The sequence below is a fragment of the Pinus tabuliformis genome, chromosome 4_1, assembly GCF_031772625.1.
Source record: "Pinus tabuliformis cultivar Carrire ecotype Pingquan chromosome 4_1, CPIR1, whole genome shotgun sequence".
Lineage (NCBI taxonomy): Eukaryota > Viridiplantae > Streptophyta > Pinopsida > Pinales > Pinaceae > Pinus > Pinus tabuliformis.
Window position 1 is genome coordinate 43,228,693 of NC_142303.1, and position 17,626 is coordinate 43,246,318.

At 40.8% G+C, this 17,626-nt stretch overlaps 2 protein-coding genes across 2 annotated transcripts in view; both read left to right on the forward strand.

Annotated features, from left to right (window-relative positions):
- LOC149174084 (casein kinase 1-like protein 2) overlaps positions 1-17,626 on the forward strand; it is a 150,761-nt gene that overhangs the window by 92,298 nt on the left and 40,837 nt on the right. The gene's annotated exons all lie outside the window — the stretch shown is intronic.
- LOC149174085 (uncharacterized) lies at positions 13,431-14,258 on the forward strand. Its single transcript, XM_089422528.1, has one exon. The coding sequence runs from the start codon at positions 13,526-13,528 to the stop codon at positions 13,952-13,954; it is 429 nt and encodes a 142-aa protein (XP_089278654.1). The 5' UTR covers positions 13,431-13,525; the 3' UTR covers positions 13,955-14,258.

Here is a 17,626-nt window from a genome sequence, read left to right on the forward strand (position 1 = left end):
CATGCTTGGGTCATCATTATATTAGTCAAAGTCCCCATTGTGGACTCCTAGGATTAATATTGAGTTTATAGAGTCATTATACATTCAAAGAGACCCTTCTTGGGCTTTTGAATCATGTAAAAAGGTTTAGTATTGAGTCAATTATGATTTATGTACCCCCACATCAAGTCGGCCTAAGGACCCTAATTCGACCCATAAGAAGCCTATATATACAAGGATGTCATAGTCATTTAGAGCATCATCCTCAAGCTAGTTCAATATCTCAAGAAGAGTTGGAGAAGTGCGAAGTCTGTTGCCGGGAGGTCGAAAGAAGTGCGAGTTTGGGGAAGTCTGTAGAGAGGAAGAAAATCGAACTTTTGGTGCCTCTCTCTCTCTGTTTTGTGGTCTGGATTGGGAGATCAAAGTCTCCTAAGATTTCGCTGTTGCCAGACGCTGTTGCCTAGTCAAAGTTGCTGAAAGGGGTCAAAGCTCTGGGAGGCTAACTTGGTGTGGAGGGAAAGTTGGGTCTTGGTCTAGGGTGAAGAGTCTCAAAGAATATTATTGAAAGGAAGAATTATCTTGACTAGGTTTTCCCCTTGAGGGGGGTTGTGTTCTGGCATAGAGCCTATATCTTGTGTCTCTTGTTTTGTGATCTTCATACACACATAATATGGTAATTGCTTGATGAAATATAAGATAGTCAAGAAGTAAAAGTAGCCAACACACTCACAAGTAATCATCAAGAAAGGAGAATCAAACCCTAATATAATTACTTCGATTTTCCAACATGGTATCAGAGCTAAGGTCAGGAAGAGTCGAAGATCACTTTTTTGTCATGGATTCTCCCTCTATGGTTAACTACATAAGAATGGGTTACAAAATTGCTGGAATGTGGATCAAGAAGGTCATCTGCTACTTGTTCAATAAGGTCAAGAGTCAAGGATTCTTGGCTGCCCTTACAGGTTCTCTTACTGATGAAAATGCATGGATCATTGATAGTGGAGCATCGAGACACATGACAGGTGAAAGCAAGCAACTTCATACACTATCAAAGGAGCCATCCTCTCATGCAGTGGAATTGGGTGACAACAAAAGCTATGTTGTTAGAGGCTTGGGATCAACATCGTTGAAGCTGGATAATGGATCGAAGCTGCATCTCAACAACATTCTCTATGTTCCACGTTTGAAAAAGAATTTTCTTTCTATTTCTTGTTTAGAAGATAAAGGGGAAAGAGTTGCTTTAGTTGATGGAAAAGTATTGGTTTGGGGAAAGACTCTAGCATTGATAAAGCTAGGGTTAATGGAGTTCGTGAAGGAAGTTTTTATTGGGTCATTACACCACCTCCTCAAGCTTTGGTTCATATTGAAATAAGTCCCATTGAACTATGGCATAGGAGGTATGGTCATCTACATTACAAGGTCATCCCTACTCTTAGTCAACTGGTTCATGGTATTCCTTATATGAAGTTAGATCATGAAGGTGTGTGCAAGGGATGCTCTTTTACGGAAACATACTAGAAAGCCATTTCATAATAGTGAAACTAGGTCTAAAGAGATATTAGACCTCATCCATTTTGATGTGTGTGGGCCCATGTCTGACAAATCACTTGGAGGTCATCTTTACTATGTGACTTTCATTGATGACCATTCTAGGAAGACATGGCTCTACCTCCTCAAAACTAAAGATGAAGTATTTGATAAGTGCAAGGAGTTTAGGGTTTAAGTGGAGGAGGCCTAAAGGACTTATTTTATAGTAAAATAAATTTATTTCGTGTCAAGAAGCCCAAGAAGGGTCTATTACATAATGACAAGGACAAGGATTCTCAAACACAAACCCTAGAAGCCTAGAATGGAGGCTTTGACCTATTAACCATTGACCCAAGCATGAAACCCATGCATTAACAAGTCAGTTTCTTTTATAATAAAATTTATTTTTCTTTCTTTTGATAAATACATTACATCATGACTCAAATACAATTATGAATATTGATACTAGTTACATTCTTCAACAATATTGCTTATAATTCAAACTTGCTACCTAATCTTAATCAAGCTACTAAGGAAAATAAGTGTATATCCTAGAAATTGTTGGTTCCCAACAAGTTTCCCCTTCATCTTTCACCTAGAACGAAGTGGGTAGGGATCAGAGTGATAACCCTTGCCCTGAGCATTGTCGCTTTGGGTGTACAATGTAGGCAACAACAAGAACAAATCGTCATGGTCAAAGAAGTTAGAATTCCAAATCTTCACCATCATTCTACAGCAGAATGTCAACGTCATGTATTCCAAATTTTGCAAACTTGTAAGGTCATTGTAAAAATGATTCTAGTATGATGAAAATAAATCCATGTAACACATCTAGGTAGCTTAACATCTTTGCTAAAGAGTTGTCACTTTAGGGAGTTTGTTTTTCTTAGCTAATTATTTGTGTTTTTCAACACTAAATAATTGGTTAAGTTTTTCTTCCACGCATCCCCCAAAGCTAGAGAAAGGCTTGATGGTAAAGTCTTAGGTGATTCCTAGTGTTTAGAGTCGATGTAAAATACCATACTAAATCATGTCTAAAGTTCTGCAAAATTTGGATGAGTATAAGTGTCAGTTTTTAATTATAAAAAAATTCCCACTGGTCAAAATTTTTAATAATTATTTGATGTAAAGTGTAAAATAGTGTTGTCTATAGAAGTTGTAGGGGTTATGAGTACTCAAAATTAAACCTCAACACCTCAAATTTTTGTCTAGACACATTTTGACAGTTGAAAAATACGTCTAATCCCCTCAATTTCTATTATATTCATTTTTTGCCAAAAACTAGCAACTAATTCGCCGGAAATTAGCTAAAAAATAAAATGAGAGAAAATAAGAATTCTCTCCAAGTGGAAAAATCATGAAAAAGGAATGTGGACTTTCCCAAGAAAGGGATCAAATTAAAAAGTCAAGGAATCTCCACAAATCAAGCAAGGAAAAGTTCCACAAGAGATTTGTTGGTCTAGACAGGAACTAATGACCTAAAAAATCAATTTTTTTTAAAAGGATGGTCCAAGTTGGTTGAACTGAATGAGAAATTTTCGAGAAAAGGAGGATTAAAATATTTCTAGTGGTCCAAACCACTCCAGGTTCAAGATTGAGTTAATCCAGCTCCTCCTTTAAGGGGAATGAATTTGCTCCTCATGATTTGCACAGATGGAATCAAGCGTTCAATTTTCTTGTGGATGGACATAGCCTTTTTTACTTGGAGAAGGATCTATTCCTCTCATTTTTCTCTATAAAGAGGCTCAAGCTCCTCATTGTATCACCCATGATCATTGTAATCAAGCTACTGGCTCAGTGAAGCTTTGTACTCTAAATTTTTCCTGAATAATAAAGGAAGTTGTTGGACACAGATTGTCATTGATGTCAATATGGCAATATTCGAGGAGCAGATAGACGACAGAGATGGAGACTGTGTATGATTTGGGGAGCAAGATGATCGAAGGTTTGAGCAAGGAGAAGGTCCAGAGTGGGGATGTGATTGCGATCGATAAAGCTTCTGGGAAGATTACAAAGTTGGGGCGGTCTTTTGCAAGGTCTAGGGATTATGATGCAATGGGGCCGCAGACCAAATTCGTACAGTGCCTGGATGGAGAGCTTCAGAAACGCAAAGAAGTGGTGCATTGCGTTACGCTGCATGAAATTGATGCTGGAGAGATCCGTTCTGAAGTGAGGGAACAGATTGACAGTAAAGTTGCTGAATGGAGGGAAGAAGGCAAAATTGAAATTGTACCAGGTGTGCTTTTTATTGACGAAGTCCATATGCTTGACATTGAATGCTTCTCATTTTTGAATCGTGCTCTAGAGAATGAGATGGCACTGATATTGGTTGTTGCAACAAATCGTGGCATCACAAAAATCCGTGGAACAAATTACAAGTCTCCACATGGTATACCCATTGATCTATTAGACCGCCTGCTCATTATTTCGACACAGCCATACATGGAAGATGAATGTGAGCCGTCGGATCAAAGAGCAGCGGATCCAACGGTCGTCGCACGTGAAAGATGCGCGGATGATAATGCGCGGGAGACGTACAGGTAGGCGGTAAGCGGTATTCCCCGCACCGCCCACCGGGGTTCGGTGGTATACGTACAAGGGCCAGCGATCCAATCAAAATACGACGTGTGGCAGATGAAAACCGCCGCCCCCGCAGGTTAACGCGTATGCAGGTTTCGGCGAGGAAAGGTGCGACTGTCGTCCGATCGTGGCGGGGTTTGATCGGACGGTGAGGAGATGCATGAGGTTTAATGTGCAGGCAAAACGCCGTAGTGACGCGGGAACCATTGGATGAGGGTGATCAACAATTGTGATTGTGAATGCGGCAGAGGCTAATATGGGCGCGTTTACGTGGGTTTTTGGAATAAAAGAGAAACGACGGGGCAAAAGGGTGTTTCTAGACTTTTATATCAGTTTTCTTAGATTTCGTTCCTTTGGTTTTCGAATCGCAATGGCAATGGCGGCTTCAGCCATGATGAGATCGTTTGTTACGGCGGGATCGTTTCATGAAAATCTTCGTCCTTCTGTGGCGATTGATGCACAGATCCGATCGAAGATAACCAGTACCGATGGCACAGTCAGATTGCCTTTTGGAAGCTTTGGAAGCAGTTTCTTCGGATCCACTGCAGAGTTTGGCTAGGGTTCAACGTTATAATGTCAGAGTGCTAGGACTTTGCAACCAGTTAGAGCTACTGCAATAGAGGCCCTCTTAGAGTTCAAAGATCTTCGGGAAAGGAGAGGACCAAGATAGGAATAAATGGATTTGGTCGTATTGGGAAGCTAAAAGATCAAGCGAAGTCAGAGGAAACGACAGCGAATGAGGAGGAAGCCTAAGAGACAGTGTAAGTGGAAACGAATGGACAAAGGCATGGGAATGTATAAAACAGTAGAAACAGAGAACTGTTGGTGCGGTTATGGTGGTGAAGAACTCGAGGGTGAGATTGTAGAAGCAGTAGAGGCAAAAGAGGCAGAAAAAGCAACGAAGGCTATAGAGGTAGTAGAAGCAGCAGAGGCAGGAGAGCAGGAGTGAGACAACCTCAGCTAAATAGAGTGCAACAGCATACCTGTTTATACCAAGGTTGGGTTGGAGCCCAAGAGGTTGGAGCCTCAGAATTGAACAGGACTGAAGTCATTGGGGTAGGTGCTCCTAAGTGCAGAACCACTGCAAAACAGAGTTGGTGCTCTGGAGATTGGAGCCTCACTGAAGTCCAAGTTGGAGCTTGGCAACTATTCACAATCAGATTTATACTTATATTGTATTTATTTCTTTGCACTGTCTTGAGCTTTAATAAAAGCATTAAATTCAGTTGTTGATTTCTTTGTTCTGTGTATACATATACATATCTATATAGGTTGTTGGCAATCACTAGAACAATTAAAAAATAAAATAGTAAGAAACACTGATTCACCGCCCCTCTAAGTATTTCCAACAATTGGTATCAGAGCAGGCTTCTTCATACTAGCCTAACAGCTTGAAGATGGATCCACAGCCATGATGAGAAACCATGAAGCATTAGGAAGACCTCCTTTGTTCGATGGCACTAACTTTGATTTTTGGAAGAAAAGAATGACTTACTACTTAATGTCCCTTGGACCTGAAGTCTGGCATTTTGTTCAAAATGAATACAAAACTACTTCCACTCTTCCAACAGACTAAGACGAGAGGAAAACCTACATTGCAAATGCAAAGGCGATGAACTCCATCACTAGTGGAATCACTGATTCCGAGTTTACAAAAATCATGCACTGTACCTCAGCCAAAGAAATGTGGGAGAAGCTAGTTGGCTTGTACTATGTGTTGGACACGGATTGTGATTGATGTCAATATGGCAATATTCAAGGAGTAGACAGAGCCACCAGAGGAGCAGATGGAGACGAGAGAAGCAGACAGAGTTATAATATCTCCACTTATTGCAGGCAGCCCTGAGTGAGATTCAAAATGCAAAGGAAAGTGAGAGAGCTCTCCTCAATGTTCATGTTGATAACAAGAAAGTTGTGCTTGGTGCGCTTACATATAGGAAATGCGACCAGTTTTCGTTGGATATTATGTTTTCTAAACCTTTCAAGCTTTCACACAGTTGCACCATAGGAAGCGTCTTCTTCATTGGTTATACCACAGTCGTAGAGAAACAGATGGTGGAATGGGAGGATATGATGACTCAGACTCTGATTCTGATGATGATCGACAAGCTCAGGCTCTGATGCGTCGTGTTAAGGAAAGTGGCCAAAGAGAAGCGAGGCTTGCCAAGCCTGAGTTAATGAAAGATGGTGCGAAACAAGTGAAGCCTGAACCTGTGATAATTGATAAAGCAGCTGCAAAAGCTAAGCCGGGGGAAAGAAAATCACTTCGTGGCAAGAAACTGGTGGAAAAAGAAGAATTCACTGATGATGAATGTGAGCTGTCGGATCAAAGAGCAGCAGATCCAACGGTCGTCGCACGCGAAAGATGCGCGGACGATAATGCGCGGGAGACGTACAGGTAGGTGGTAAGTGGTATTCCCCGCACCGCCTTTGGGTCCAAGGCGGTTTCCATATATGGCCGCGCGATCCAGTTAATGCGTGAAACGTGGCTGAAGTGACGGGCGTGAAACCGCCGCGATCGTGCGTTAACACGTGAGCACTTAACAAAAGCGGGAGGCGCGATCACCGTTAGATCAAGCGGTGAATGTAATCAACGGTGGGAAAGAGAACGACGTTTAATCGTGCGGTAAACATAGCGGAGACCGTCGGATTGTGGGCAATCGACGGTGGAGATCAAGGTGGGGTTAATTACAGAGGTTTCCCACTGTTGTGATAGAGATTCCGCTGCGAATGAATTAACTGGTTGTACTGCTAGAATAGTTGAGGCGTCGCTGTTAAACCCTTTCTCAAAAAATGTATTGAAGCATTGGATGATATGAATACCGTGTGACCACTATTCAACCTAATTGCTATCCATCTCGAATCCGAAGTGTTCTGCTGCGACTGTTCATAAATTTGGGCTTATATATTTTATTATCAAAAGTCTTTCAAAGTTAGAAAATAGAGACATGTCCGTCGTTTATTAAATTCTTGGAAGGACAAATAGAAGACAAATACAGTGATGAGAAGAATTGGTCACAGCGATCAAGGAGGGAACCTGAAAGATCAAGCGAGGTAGAGGAATCTACAGCGTCCAAGGAGGAAGCCAAAAAGGCAGTGGAAAGTGGAAACGATTAGTCAGAGGTGCCTGAAACACATAAAAACAGAAACACAAGGTGAAGTGTTGCGAATGTATGCATACTCTGTAAGAGAGGAAGCCGAAGAACAGGCAAGAGGCAGGAGAGACCAGAGAAGCAGGGGAACTGGAGAAAGGCAGAAGCTCAACAGGGTTGGGTGCAGAAAACTGCAGCAAAACAGTTGATACTAAGATTGGGTTGGAGCCCAAGAGGTTGGAGCCTCAAAACTGAATGACTTACTTAACGCAGTTGAATCCCAAAAATGATATCTAATATAATGCACTGCGAAAATCCCCCATACTTAAATTCAAAAAGAGTCAAGGGATCTCTACCTGAATGGTTCATGAGGCACAATACTTGCTAAGGTTTTGCAAATGGGGTGGCAAGCTAAGTGGGCTTGATTGTGGGGAAAAACTCCACAGTTAAGCGCGCTTGAGCCAGAGGAGTTCTGGGATGGGTGACCTCCTGGGAAGTCCTGGTTACCGGGTGCAAGCCCCGGAAGTGATGATTGATGCTATGTGATTCGTTCTCCACATTTCACTAGTTTCAATCCCACTTCTTCACCCCTGTGAGCATCACCCGATGCAATGAGTGCTAAGTGAACTATTCAAAAATCATGAGAAATTAGTCACTTTACGACTACCTCTCATGGAAATGGTCATACTTTGAATGACTTACTTAACGCAGTTGAATCCCAAAAATGATATCTAATATAATGCACTGCGAAAATCCCCCATACTTAAGGACTAAAGTCATTAGGTGTAGGTGCTCCTAAGTACAGAACCACTGCAAAACAGAGTTGGTGCTCTGGAGGTTGGAGCCTCATTGAAGTCCAAGTTGGAGCTTGGCAACTATCCACAGTCAGATATATATTTATATTGTATTTATTTCATTGTACTGTCTTGAGTTTTTAATAAAAGCATTTATTCCGGCTACTGGTTTCTGTGTTCTGTGTATACATATACATATCTATATATGGATTTGGCAATCACTAGAATAAACATTGTAAGAAATACTGATTCACCACCCCCCCCCCCCCCCAGTATTTCCAACAATTGGTATCAGAGCCGGCTTCTTCATACTAGTCTAACATCTTGAAGAAGGATCCACAGCCATGATGAGAAATCACGAAGCATCAGGAAGACCTCCTTTGTTCGATGGCACTAACTTTGGTTTCTGGAAGAAAAGAATGACCTACTACTTAATGTCCCTTGGACCTGAAGTTTGGCATTTTGTTCAAAATGAATACAAAACTACTTCCACTCTTCCAACAGACCAAGACGAGAGGAAAGCCTACATCGCAAATGCAAAGGCCATGAACTCCATCACTAGTGGACTCATTGATTCCGAGTTTACAAAAATCATGCACTGTACCTCTGCCAAAGAAATGTGGGAGAAGCTAGTTGGCCTGTATGATGGAGTCTCAAAAGTCAAAAAGGCAAAGCTTCAAACTCACAGAAGACAATTTGAAAGTTTGAGGATGGAAGATGAAGAAGATATTGCAACATACCTCCTCCGAGTAGCTGAAGTGGTAAATTCCCTGAAAGGATTGGACGAAAAAGTGGAAGAAAGTACCATTGTTCAAAAGGTATTAAGGTCTCTTCCAGACATATTTGACACCAAAATAAGCGCTATAGAAGAAGCAAAGGATCTAGATACCCTCAAAATGGATGAACTCCATGGAATTCTCACTGCCTATGAAATGAGGAAAGGTGGCCCAAGCTCCAAAGATGCAGCATTCAAGGCCTCAAAGTCAAAGAAGGGGAAAGAAAGGAATGACTGTAGTGATGAGTCAGATGTGGAATCCAAATTGGCTCAATTTGTATGAACGCTGAAGAGAGGATCTAAGCTTAAAGGCAAGTATCCTCTTATCTGTTTTAAATGTGGTAAAATAGGTCATTATGCAGTGAAATGTCCTCATAAACATGACAATGATGATGAAGGAAATTCTAAAAGAATGGCACATAAAAAGAAAGGGTTCAATAAGAAAACTTCTTCTCCAAGCAAGATGAGTCTGATGAGGATGAATTTATGGTCATAAAAAAGAAATTAGATGAGGAAAGTGATCATGATGAAAGCCAAGAAGCATTATTCATGGCACTCGCAGATGATGATGACTCGGGGCTGGAAGGAAATGTAGATGAACTGTTAATAAGTGCCATTGAAGAAAATGAGAAACTATGGAACAAAATCATTTCTCTCAAAGCGGAAAACGAGGAAATAAGAAGGAGAGATCTCTTGGAAGCAAAGCTTAAAAAAAAGGAAGAGACTTGTGAAGAACGCGAGACCGAAATAGTGTCTCTGAGAAAGGAGTTGGAGCAAATTAAAAAGGGCTGTAAAAGCTCTCAAATACTTGAGACTATTCTGAAAAATCAAAAACCTCAATATGACAAGTCTGGAATAGGTTTCAAAGGAGAATCCTCAAGCATTGATAATAATGCGAAAAGCTATGCTGATGCACTTTCCTGCAATCCAAAAGATGAAAAAGTATGTTATCAAAAGTGCATCCCAGATCCCAAGAATGAAGAGAGAGTTGCTTCAAAGAAGAATGTGAAGTCGAATCATGGACACTACAACACATACAAACCTGTACTCCACCAAGGGCCCATCGCAAATCCAAAGAACGAGGGAGGAGTAATTCCCAGGAAGGAAATCGACTCAAACCGTGGTTGCTTCATCAAGTACAAAAGCATCTTTCTTGGACACTGCTTTCACTGTAAAAACTTCGGTCATCAAGCCAGACATTTTATGGCTCGCAAAAGTGAAAAGACAAATCTAAACGACCGAATAATCAACTCATATGCCCCCAAAAGGCAGGGACAAATCAAAATGTTCAATTCATTTGATCCCTTGACCAAATTTGATCTGATTTGCTCCTTCTGCTACAATAATGGACACTATGAACAAGACTGCCCACTCAAAGGAAGAAAGACGAGTAGCGAGAACTCCAGCATGGACAAATGCGGCCTGGCTCTATATGCTCAAAATAATGAAAACCAGTGGTTTGTAGATAGTGGGTGCTCCAGACACATGACAGGAGACAGAAGGAAGTTTGTCTCACTGAGCATAAAGGAAGGGAATTTGTCTTTTGGAAGCGGATCAAGCAGAATTGCAGGAAAAGGAACAGTTACTTTAATCAATGGAAAAGGAAAAGCTCAAGATGCTTTGCTAGTTGATGGGCTCAAACACAACCTCTTGAGTGTCAGCCAAATCTGTTATCAAGGACATAAGGTCGTTTTTAGCACCAAAGATTGTGAAATTAGGAACTCTACCTCAGGGAAACTTCTGGCAAAAGGGGTGAGAACATCAGACAACATTTACATTCTAAACAAGATTCAAGAAAATAAATGCTATTTAAGTTAGACAGATGAGAGTTGGCTATGGCACAAGCGACTTGGACATACAAGCTTCGAAAATCTGATCAATATCAGCAAGATCAAAGCTGTACGAGACATCCCAAGGCTGTCCAAACCAAATCAAGAAGTGTGTGGTCCATGTCAACATGGAAAGCAGACCAGAATCAGCCACAAGACAAAGGAGCTCTATACATCAAAGCCCTTGGAGATCATCCATGCACTAGAAATCAAGCACTCCAAGGAGAAAGGTACTTTGTGTTATTTGTTGATGATTATACTAGATTGATGTGGATATATATCATAAAGTATAAATCTGAAACTTTTGAGTGTTTTAAGAATCTAAAAGCCCTTGTAGAAAATGAAAAATATTCAAAAATTAAGTGCCTTCAAATGAGTTTAGTGAGTTCTGTAATATACATGGAATTAAAAGGGAATTCTCGGCTGGCAGAACACCTCAATAAAATGGGGTAGTTGAAAGAAGAAACCGAACAGTCCAAGAAATGGCAAGAACTATGCTATTAGCCGCAGACTTATAGCCTAGATTCTGGAGAGAAGTAGTAGGGACAACTGTCTACACACTGAATCGAACTCAATTAAGACCAAATTGCGATAAAACTCCTTATGAGCTATGGAAAGGAAGACCTGCTTCGGTGAAGTACTTCAAGATCTTTGGAAGCAAGTGCTTCATAAAAATAAATTATGGTTCACCAGGAAAGTTTGATTCTCGGGTTGATGAAGGGATATTTCTTGGATACTCTACACGGAGCAAGGCTTACAAGTGCTACAATTATCGACTGAAGAAAATAGTGGAAAGCATTGATGTAAAGGTTGATGAAGATCTTCTAGTAAAGGAAATTGAAGAACATGAAGATGACTCTCTCATTGAAGAAGAAGAACCTAAAGAAGAAGAAATAGATGAGGAAGAAGAAGAAGAAGAAGAGGAAAGAGAACCACCTAATACCCCTTCTAAGACGAATTATGTCCAAAGACACCATCCAGAAGAACAGATCATTGGCGATAAAGATGAAGGTGTGCAGACTCGAAGAAGGATAACAATTACACCCAAGAGAAAAGTCATTACCCTCCTATCTATGATAGAACCAGAAGCATTTGCAGAAGCAAGGATCCTCATTGGGTAGAAGCCATGGAAGAAGAAATGACCCAAATTGAGAAGAACAAGACATGGGCGCTGGTACCTCATCCAAAGGACAAAAACATAATAGGAACCAAATGGGTGTTCAAAAATAAAATGAATGAGGAAGGACATGTTATCAGAAACAAGGCAAGACTTGTCTGCAAAGGCTATTCACAAATTGAAGGAATTGACTTTGAAGAGACATTTGCACCAGTGGCCCGTATGGAAGCTATCAGGATGTTCTTGGCATTTGCTTGCTCAAAAGGATTCAAAATCTATCAAATGGACGTGAAATCAACATTTCTAAATGGGGAACTGAAGGAGGAAGTCTACATGGATTAGCCAGAAGGTTTTGATCTAACAGCGGGAAAGGACTTAGTTTGTAAGTTGAAAAAGGCTTTATATGGGTTGAAACAAGCTCCTAGAGCTTGGTACGCAAGACTAGATCATTGTCTACAACAACAAGGCTTCAAAAAGGGAGTGGCTGGAAGCAATCTATACATAAAGACAGATCAAGGTAAGTTACTAGTTGCTCTTGTTTATGTCGATGATCTGATTTTTGCTAGTAATAATGATGAAATGAGCCATGAATTTTCTCAAACCATGTCAAAAGAGTTTGAGATGTCAATGATAGGAGAGCTGTCCCATTTCCTTGGACTTCAAATATCTCAAAATAGAGTAGGATTGTGTATCAACCAAATATCTAAAAGACATGCTCAAAAAATATGGAATGGAGGATTGTGCACCCATGAGCACACCTATGACCACAAACTGCAAACTGAGCAAAGAGGATGACTCCCCTCTAGTAGATGCAACTCATTATAGGTCAATGATTGGAGCCATTCTATACTTAACAGCTACACGACCAGACATAATGCAAGCAGTAGGAATGGTGGAAAGATTTCAATCTGCTCCCAAACAATCCCATTTATTAGCTGTAAAAAGAATTGTCAGATATCTGAAGGGAACTTCTGATTTCGGGTTTTGGTACCCAAAGCAATCAACACTAACTGTAACTGCATACACCGATGCTGATTGGACTGGAAGTATAGATGATCGGAAAAGCACTAGTGGAAATGCATTCTTCCTAGGAGATTGTTTGGTATCCTAGCTCAGCAAAAAACAGTGATCCATATCATTATCCACAGCCGAAGCTGAGTATATTGCTGCAACAGACTGTTGTTCTCAGATACTATGGATGAAGGAAGCTCTAAAAGATCTCGACATATGTACAGATCAACCAATTTCCGTCTATTGTGACAACACAAGTGCTATCAGTCTCAGCAAAAATTCCGTGATGCACTCAAGAACCAAACACATACCAATCAAGTATCATTTCCTTCGTGAACAAGTAGCTGAACAAAACATTGTCCTGGAATATATCAGTACTAAGGAGCAGATAGCTGATATTTTCACAAAACCTCTTCCTTGAGAAGCATTCGAACATCTGTGTCAAAAGATGGGGGCTATTTCTTTATCATCACTCAAGTTCATTCATAAAGATGTAGCAAGACAGGGGGAGCAGTTTGACAGGGGGAGTCCATATGCATCCCTTTGCCATTGATGTCAAAGGGGGAGAAAGCAGAAGAATATTGCCATCAATAACAAAGGGGGAGATTGTTGGACACAGATTGTCATTGATGTCAATATGGCAATATTCGAGGAGCAGATAGACGACAGAGATGGAGACTGTGTATGATTTGCGGAGCAAGATGATCGAAGGTTTGAGCAAGGAGAAGGTCTAGAGTGGGGATGTGATTGTGATCGATAAAGCTTCTGGGAAGATTACAAAGTTGGGGCGGTCTTTTGCGAGGTCCAAGGATTATGATGCAATGGGGCCGCAGACCAAGTTCGTACAGTGCCCGGATGGAGAGCTTCAGAAACGCAAAGAAGTGGTGCATTGCGTTATGCTGCATGAAATCAATGTCATCAATAGCAGGACGCAAGGGTTTCTGGCCCTCTTTACAGGAGATACTGGAGAGATCCGTTCTGAAGTGAGGGAACAGATTGACAGTAAAGTTGCTGAATGGAGGGAAGAAGGCAAAGCTGAAATTGTACCAGGTGTGCTTTTTATTGATGAAGTCCATATGCTTGACAGTGAATGCTTCTCATTTTTGAATCGTGCTCTAGAGAATGAGATGGCACCGATATTGGTTGTTGCAACAAATCGTGGCATCACAAAAATCCGTGGAACAAATTACAAGTCTCCACATGGTATACCCATTGATCTATTAGACCGCCTGCTCATTATTTCGACATAACCATACATGGAAGATGAATGTGAGCCGTCGGATCAAAGAGCAGCAGATCCAACGGTCGTCGCACGCGAAAGATGTGCAGACGATAATGCGCGGGAGACGTACAAGTAGGTGGTAAGCGGTATTCCCCGCACCGCCCATCGGGGTTCGGTGGTATACGTACAAGGGCCAACGATCCAATCAAAATACGACGTGTGGCAGATGAAAACCGCCGCCCCCGTAGGTTAACGCGTATGCAGGTTTCGGCGAGGAAAGGTGTGACTGCCGTCCGATCGCGGCGGGGTTTGATCGGACGGTGAGGAGATGCACGAGGTTTAATGTGCAAGCAAAAGGCCATAGCGACGCGGGAACCGTTGGATGAGGGTGATCAACGGCTGCGATTGCGAATGCGGCAGAGGCTAATATGGGCGCGATTACGTGGGTTTTTGGAATAAAAGAGAAACGACGGGGCAAAAGGGTGTTTCTAGACTTTTATATCAGTTTTCTTAGATTTCGTTCCTTTGGTTTTCGGATCGCAATGGCAATGGCGGCTTCCACCATGATGAGATCGTCTGTTACGGCGGGATCGTTTCGTGAAAATCATCGTCCTTCTGTGGCGGTTGATGCACAGATCCGATCGAAGATAACCAGCACCGATGGCACAGTCAGATTGCCTTTCGGAAGCTTTGGAAGCAATTTCTTTGGATCCACTGCAGAGTTTGGCCAGGGTTCAGCCTTACAATGTCAGAGTGCTAGGACTTTGCAACCAGTTAGAGCTACTGCAACAGAGGCCCTCCTAGAGTTCAAAGATCTTCGGGAAAGGAGAGGACCAAGATAGGAATAAATGGATTTGGTCGTATTGGGAAGCTGAAAGATCAAGCGAAGTCAGAGGAAACGACAGCGACTGAGGAGGAAGCCTAAGAGATGGTGTAAGCGAAAACGAATGGACAAAGGCATGGGAATGTATAAAACAGTAGAAATAGAGAACTGTTGGTGCGGTTATGGTGGTGAAGATCCCGAGGGTGAGATAGTAGAAGCAGCAGAGGCAAAAGAGGCAGAAAAAGCAGCGGAGGCTGCAAAGGCAGCAGAAGCAGTAGAGGCAGGAGAGTAGGAGTGAGACAACCTCAGTTGAATAGAGTGCAACAACATACCTGTTTATACCAAGGTTGGGTTGGAGCCCAAGAGGTTGGAGCCTCAGAACTGAACAGACTGAAGTCATTGGGGTAGGTGCTCCTAAGTGCAGAACCATTGCAAAACGGAGTTGGTGCTCTGGAGGTTGGAGCCTCACTGAAGTCCAAGTTGGAGCTTGGCAACTATTCATAATCAGATTTATACTTATATTGTATTTATTTCTTTGCACTCTCTTGAGTTTCAATAAAACCATTAAATTCAGCTGCTGATTTCTGTGTTTTGTGTATACATATACATATCTATATAGGTTGTTGGCAATCACTAGAACAATTAAAAAATAAATAAATATTAAGAAATACTGATTCACCCCCCCTCTCAGTGTTTCTAATAGAAGTCTTTGGGGGTAAATTCATGGTGTGTTCCTCTTCTAATTTCTATGGTAAAAATTTCTGAATTTTGTTCTTAATGCTCTACTGGTAATAATATATATATATATATATATATATATATATATATATTTTTTTTTTTTTTTTTGGTATTTTAATTGCCATATGTGGATCGATTATTTGTAAATTGTAAGTTGTCTTAGATTACTATTTGAGTTTAGAGAAACACTTTAGAAGTAGTGACTCTAATGGGTTTTTGGTTGAACCCAGTGTTGTTAAAATCGCGATAAAATCGCGATTTTATCGGAAAATCGCGATTTTTTCATCTTGCCGATCAAATCGCGATTTTTATACGAAAAAATCGCCTACTTTTTTTTTGCCGATTTTTACTGAAAAAATCGCGCTTTTTTCAAAAAATCGCGATTTTTTCGAAAAAAGCGCGATTTTTAACGAAAAAATCGTGGGGGATCAGGACAACATAGTTTTATAACTTTTTTTGGGTTTTTTCATGCAATGTTTTTTGAAAGAAACAAATAATTTTTGAGTGGGGTAGCTTAATGATCAAGTCTAGGCCCTAGTATGGATATGCTATTCATGGTAATGTTAAATTCTTAAAGTAAAAGTGACATTCTCCTTAATCTTCATTTTCATCCTTTTACTTAAATTTTTAACATTACCATGAAATGACTCAGGATGTTTGAGAGTGGTTCCAGCCTCATTGGATTTCATATGGAGAAAGTAGAATTTTAGATTTCATTTAAAATCCAGCAGACTTATCAGTTTTTCAGGATTTCAGGATTGGGAGATTGTAATGTTTCCAGGTGACACCACCTGCCCGGGCTACCCCTGCCACCAGTAGAGGACGTGGTCTACCTCCTATAGCTCCTACTTCTAGTTCTTCAACGTCTAGATCACATCAGACTCCACTGCCATTTCCACCTGCACGGGCACCAGCATCTACATCTAGAGGGAAAGGGAAAGCTGTGGCATTTTCTCGCAAGAGGGGCAGAGGAAATCAATAAGATTAGACTTTCATTTTATTGTATATGACATTATGACATGATGAGATACATTATCATATTTTTTGTTGATATTTTGAGGCTGAGTTGGGACTTACTATTCAGGACATGATTCAATGTTATGTGTGATTTTAGCGCTAGAAATGATATTAAACATCTTATATATTAGTTTTTTATCATATTTATGTGTCAATGTATTTATTTTATGTTGTAGATGGTTTAGATATTAAAAAAATTGAAAAAAAATGAAAAAAAATGAATATTTTTGTGCCAAACGATTTTTTCCCGCTTTTTTCCGCTTTTTTCCCGATTTTAACGATTTTTTCCGCTTTTTTCCCGGCGCCGATTAAATCCCGATCGCGATGTGTGCAACACTGGTTGAACCCCTAGGTCTCTATTTCATTGTGCTATCTATCTCCTTGTGATCTAACAAATTTCATCTTCAGTGTTTAGAGATCATTCTATTTTTCAGATCTTGAGCATTAGGGGACACTTTTGGTTGAACCAACCAACTCCCAAGCAATAGAAGTTGAAGAGCCTACTTTGATTACTGTTAAAGGCTTATCTAACGAAATTTTTGCAGGGGTTTATTATGTAATGTTCCTAATTAGGAAAAACAGTGATATGCAAAGCAAAACAGTACATGCAACACAAAAATTCAGAAAATCTAGTGATCACCCATAAGAACTCCAAAAATGTCACCCAATTGAGCCATTTTATTAAATAATTGGAGCAAGAGTACAATGGTATGGAAGGAGTGCAATTGGGCTTGCCTCAATGGCAAGCTTGACAAAGACCCAAGTGATAAAATAGAAAGCCGAGATGAGAGAATGAGCTGCTCCAATGATGTCCCGCGCTGCCCTGGAAAACTGCACTGCCCCAGAAAACTGCAATGTCTGCTAGAAACCCCACCTCTGGTGCTCAGAAAGTTTTGTAAAATTATCCCCAAGCTCCTCTCAAATAGCTCACCGAAACCTAGAAAGGGTTTGGTCTGGTTCTGACCCTCGAAATTTGGCTCCAGTTACCATGTCCACCTTCAATAGCTGGGAAGTACGGTTTGTCTACAAACTCCCTGAAAAAACCCTCCAATCACTCCCAAAATGTTGAGTCTCACTACCTTAAAGTTCTTATTTCTCTCAGCAAAACCCAGCTCCAAAACA

Excerpts from the sequence above, each read along its gene's own strand:
- LOC149174085 (XM_089422528.1), top strand. The coding sequence starts at position 13,526 with ATGGGGCCGCAGACCAAGTTCGTACAGTGCCCGGATGGAGAGCTTCAG.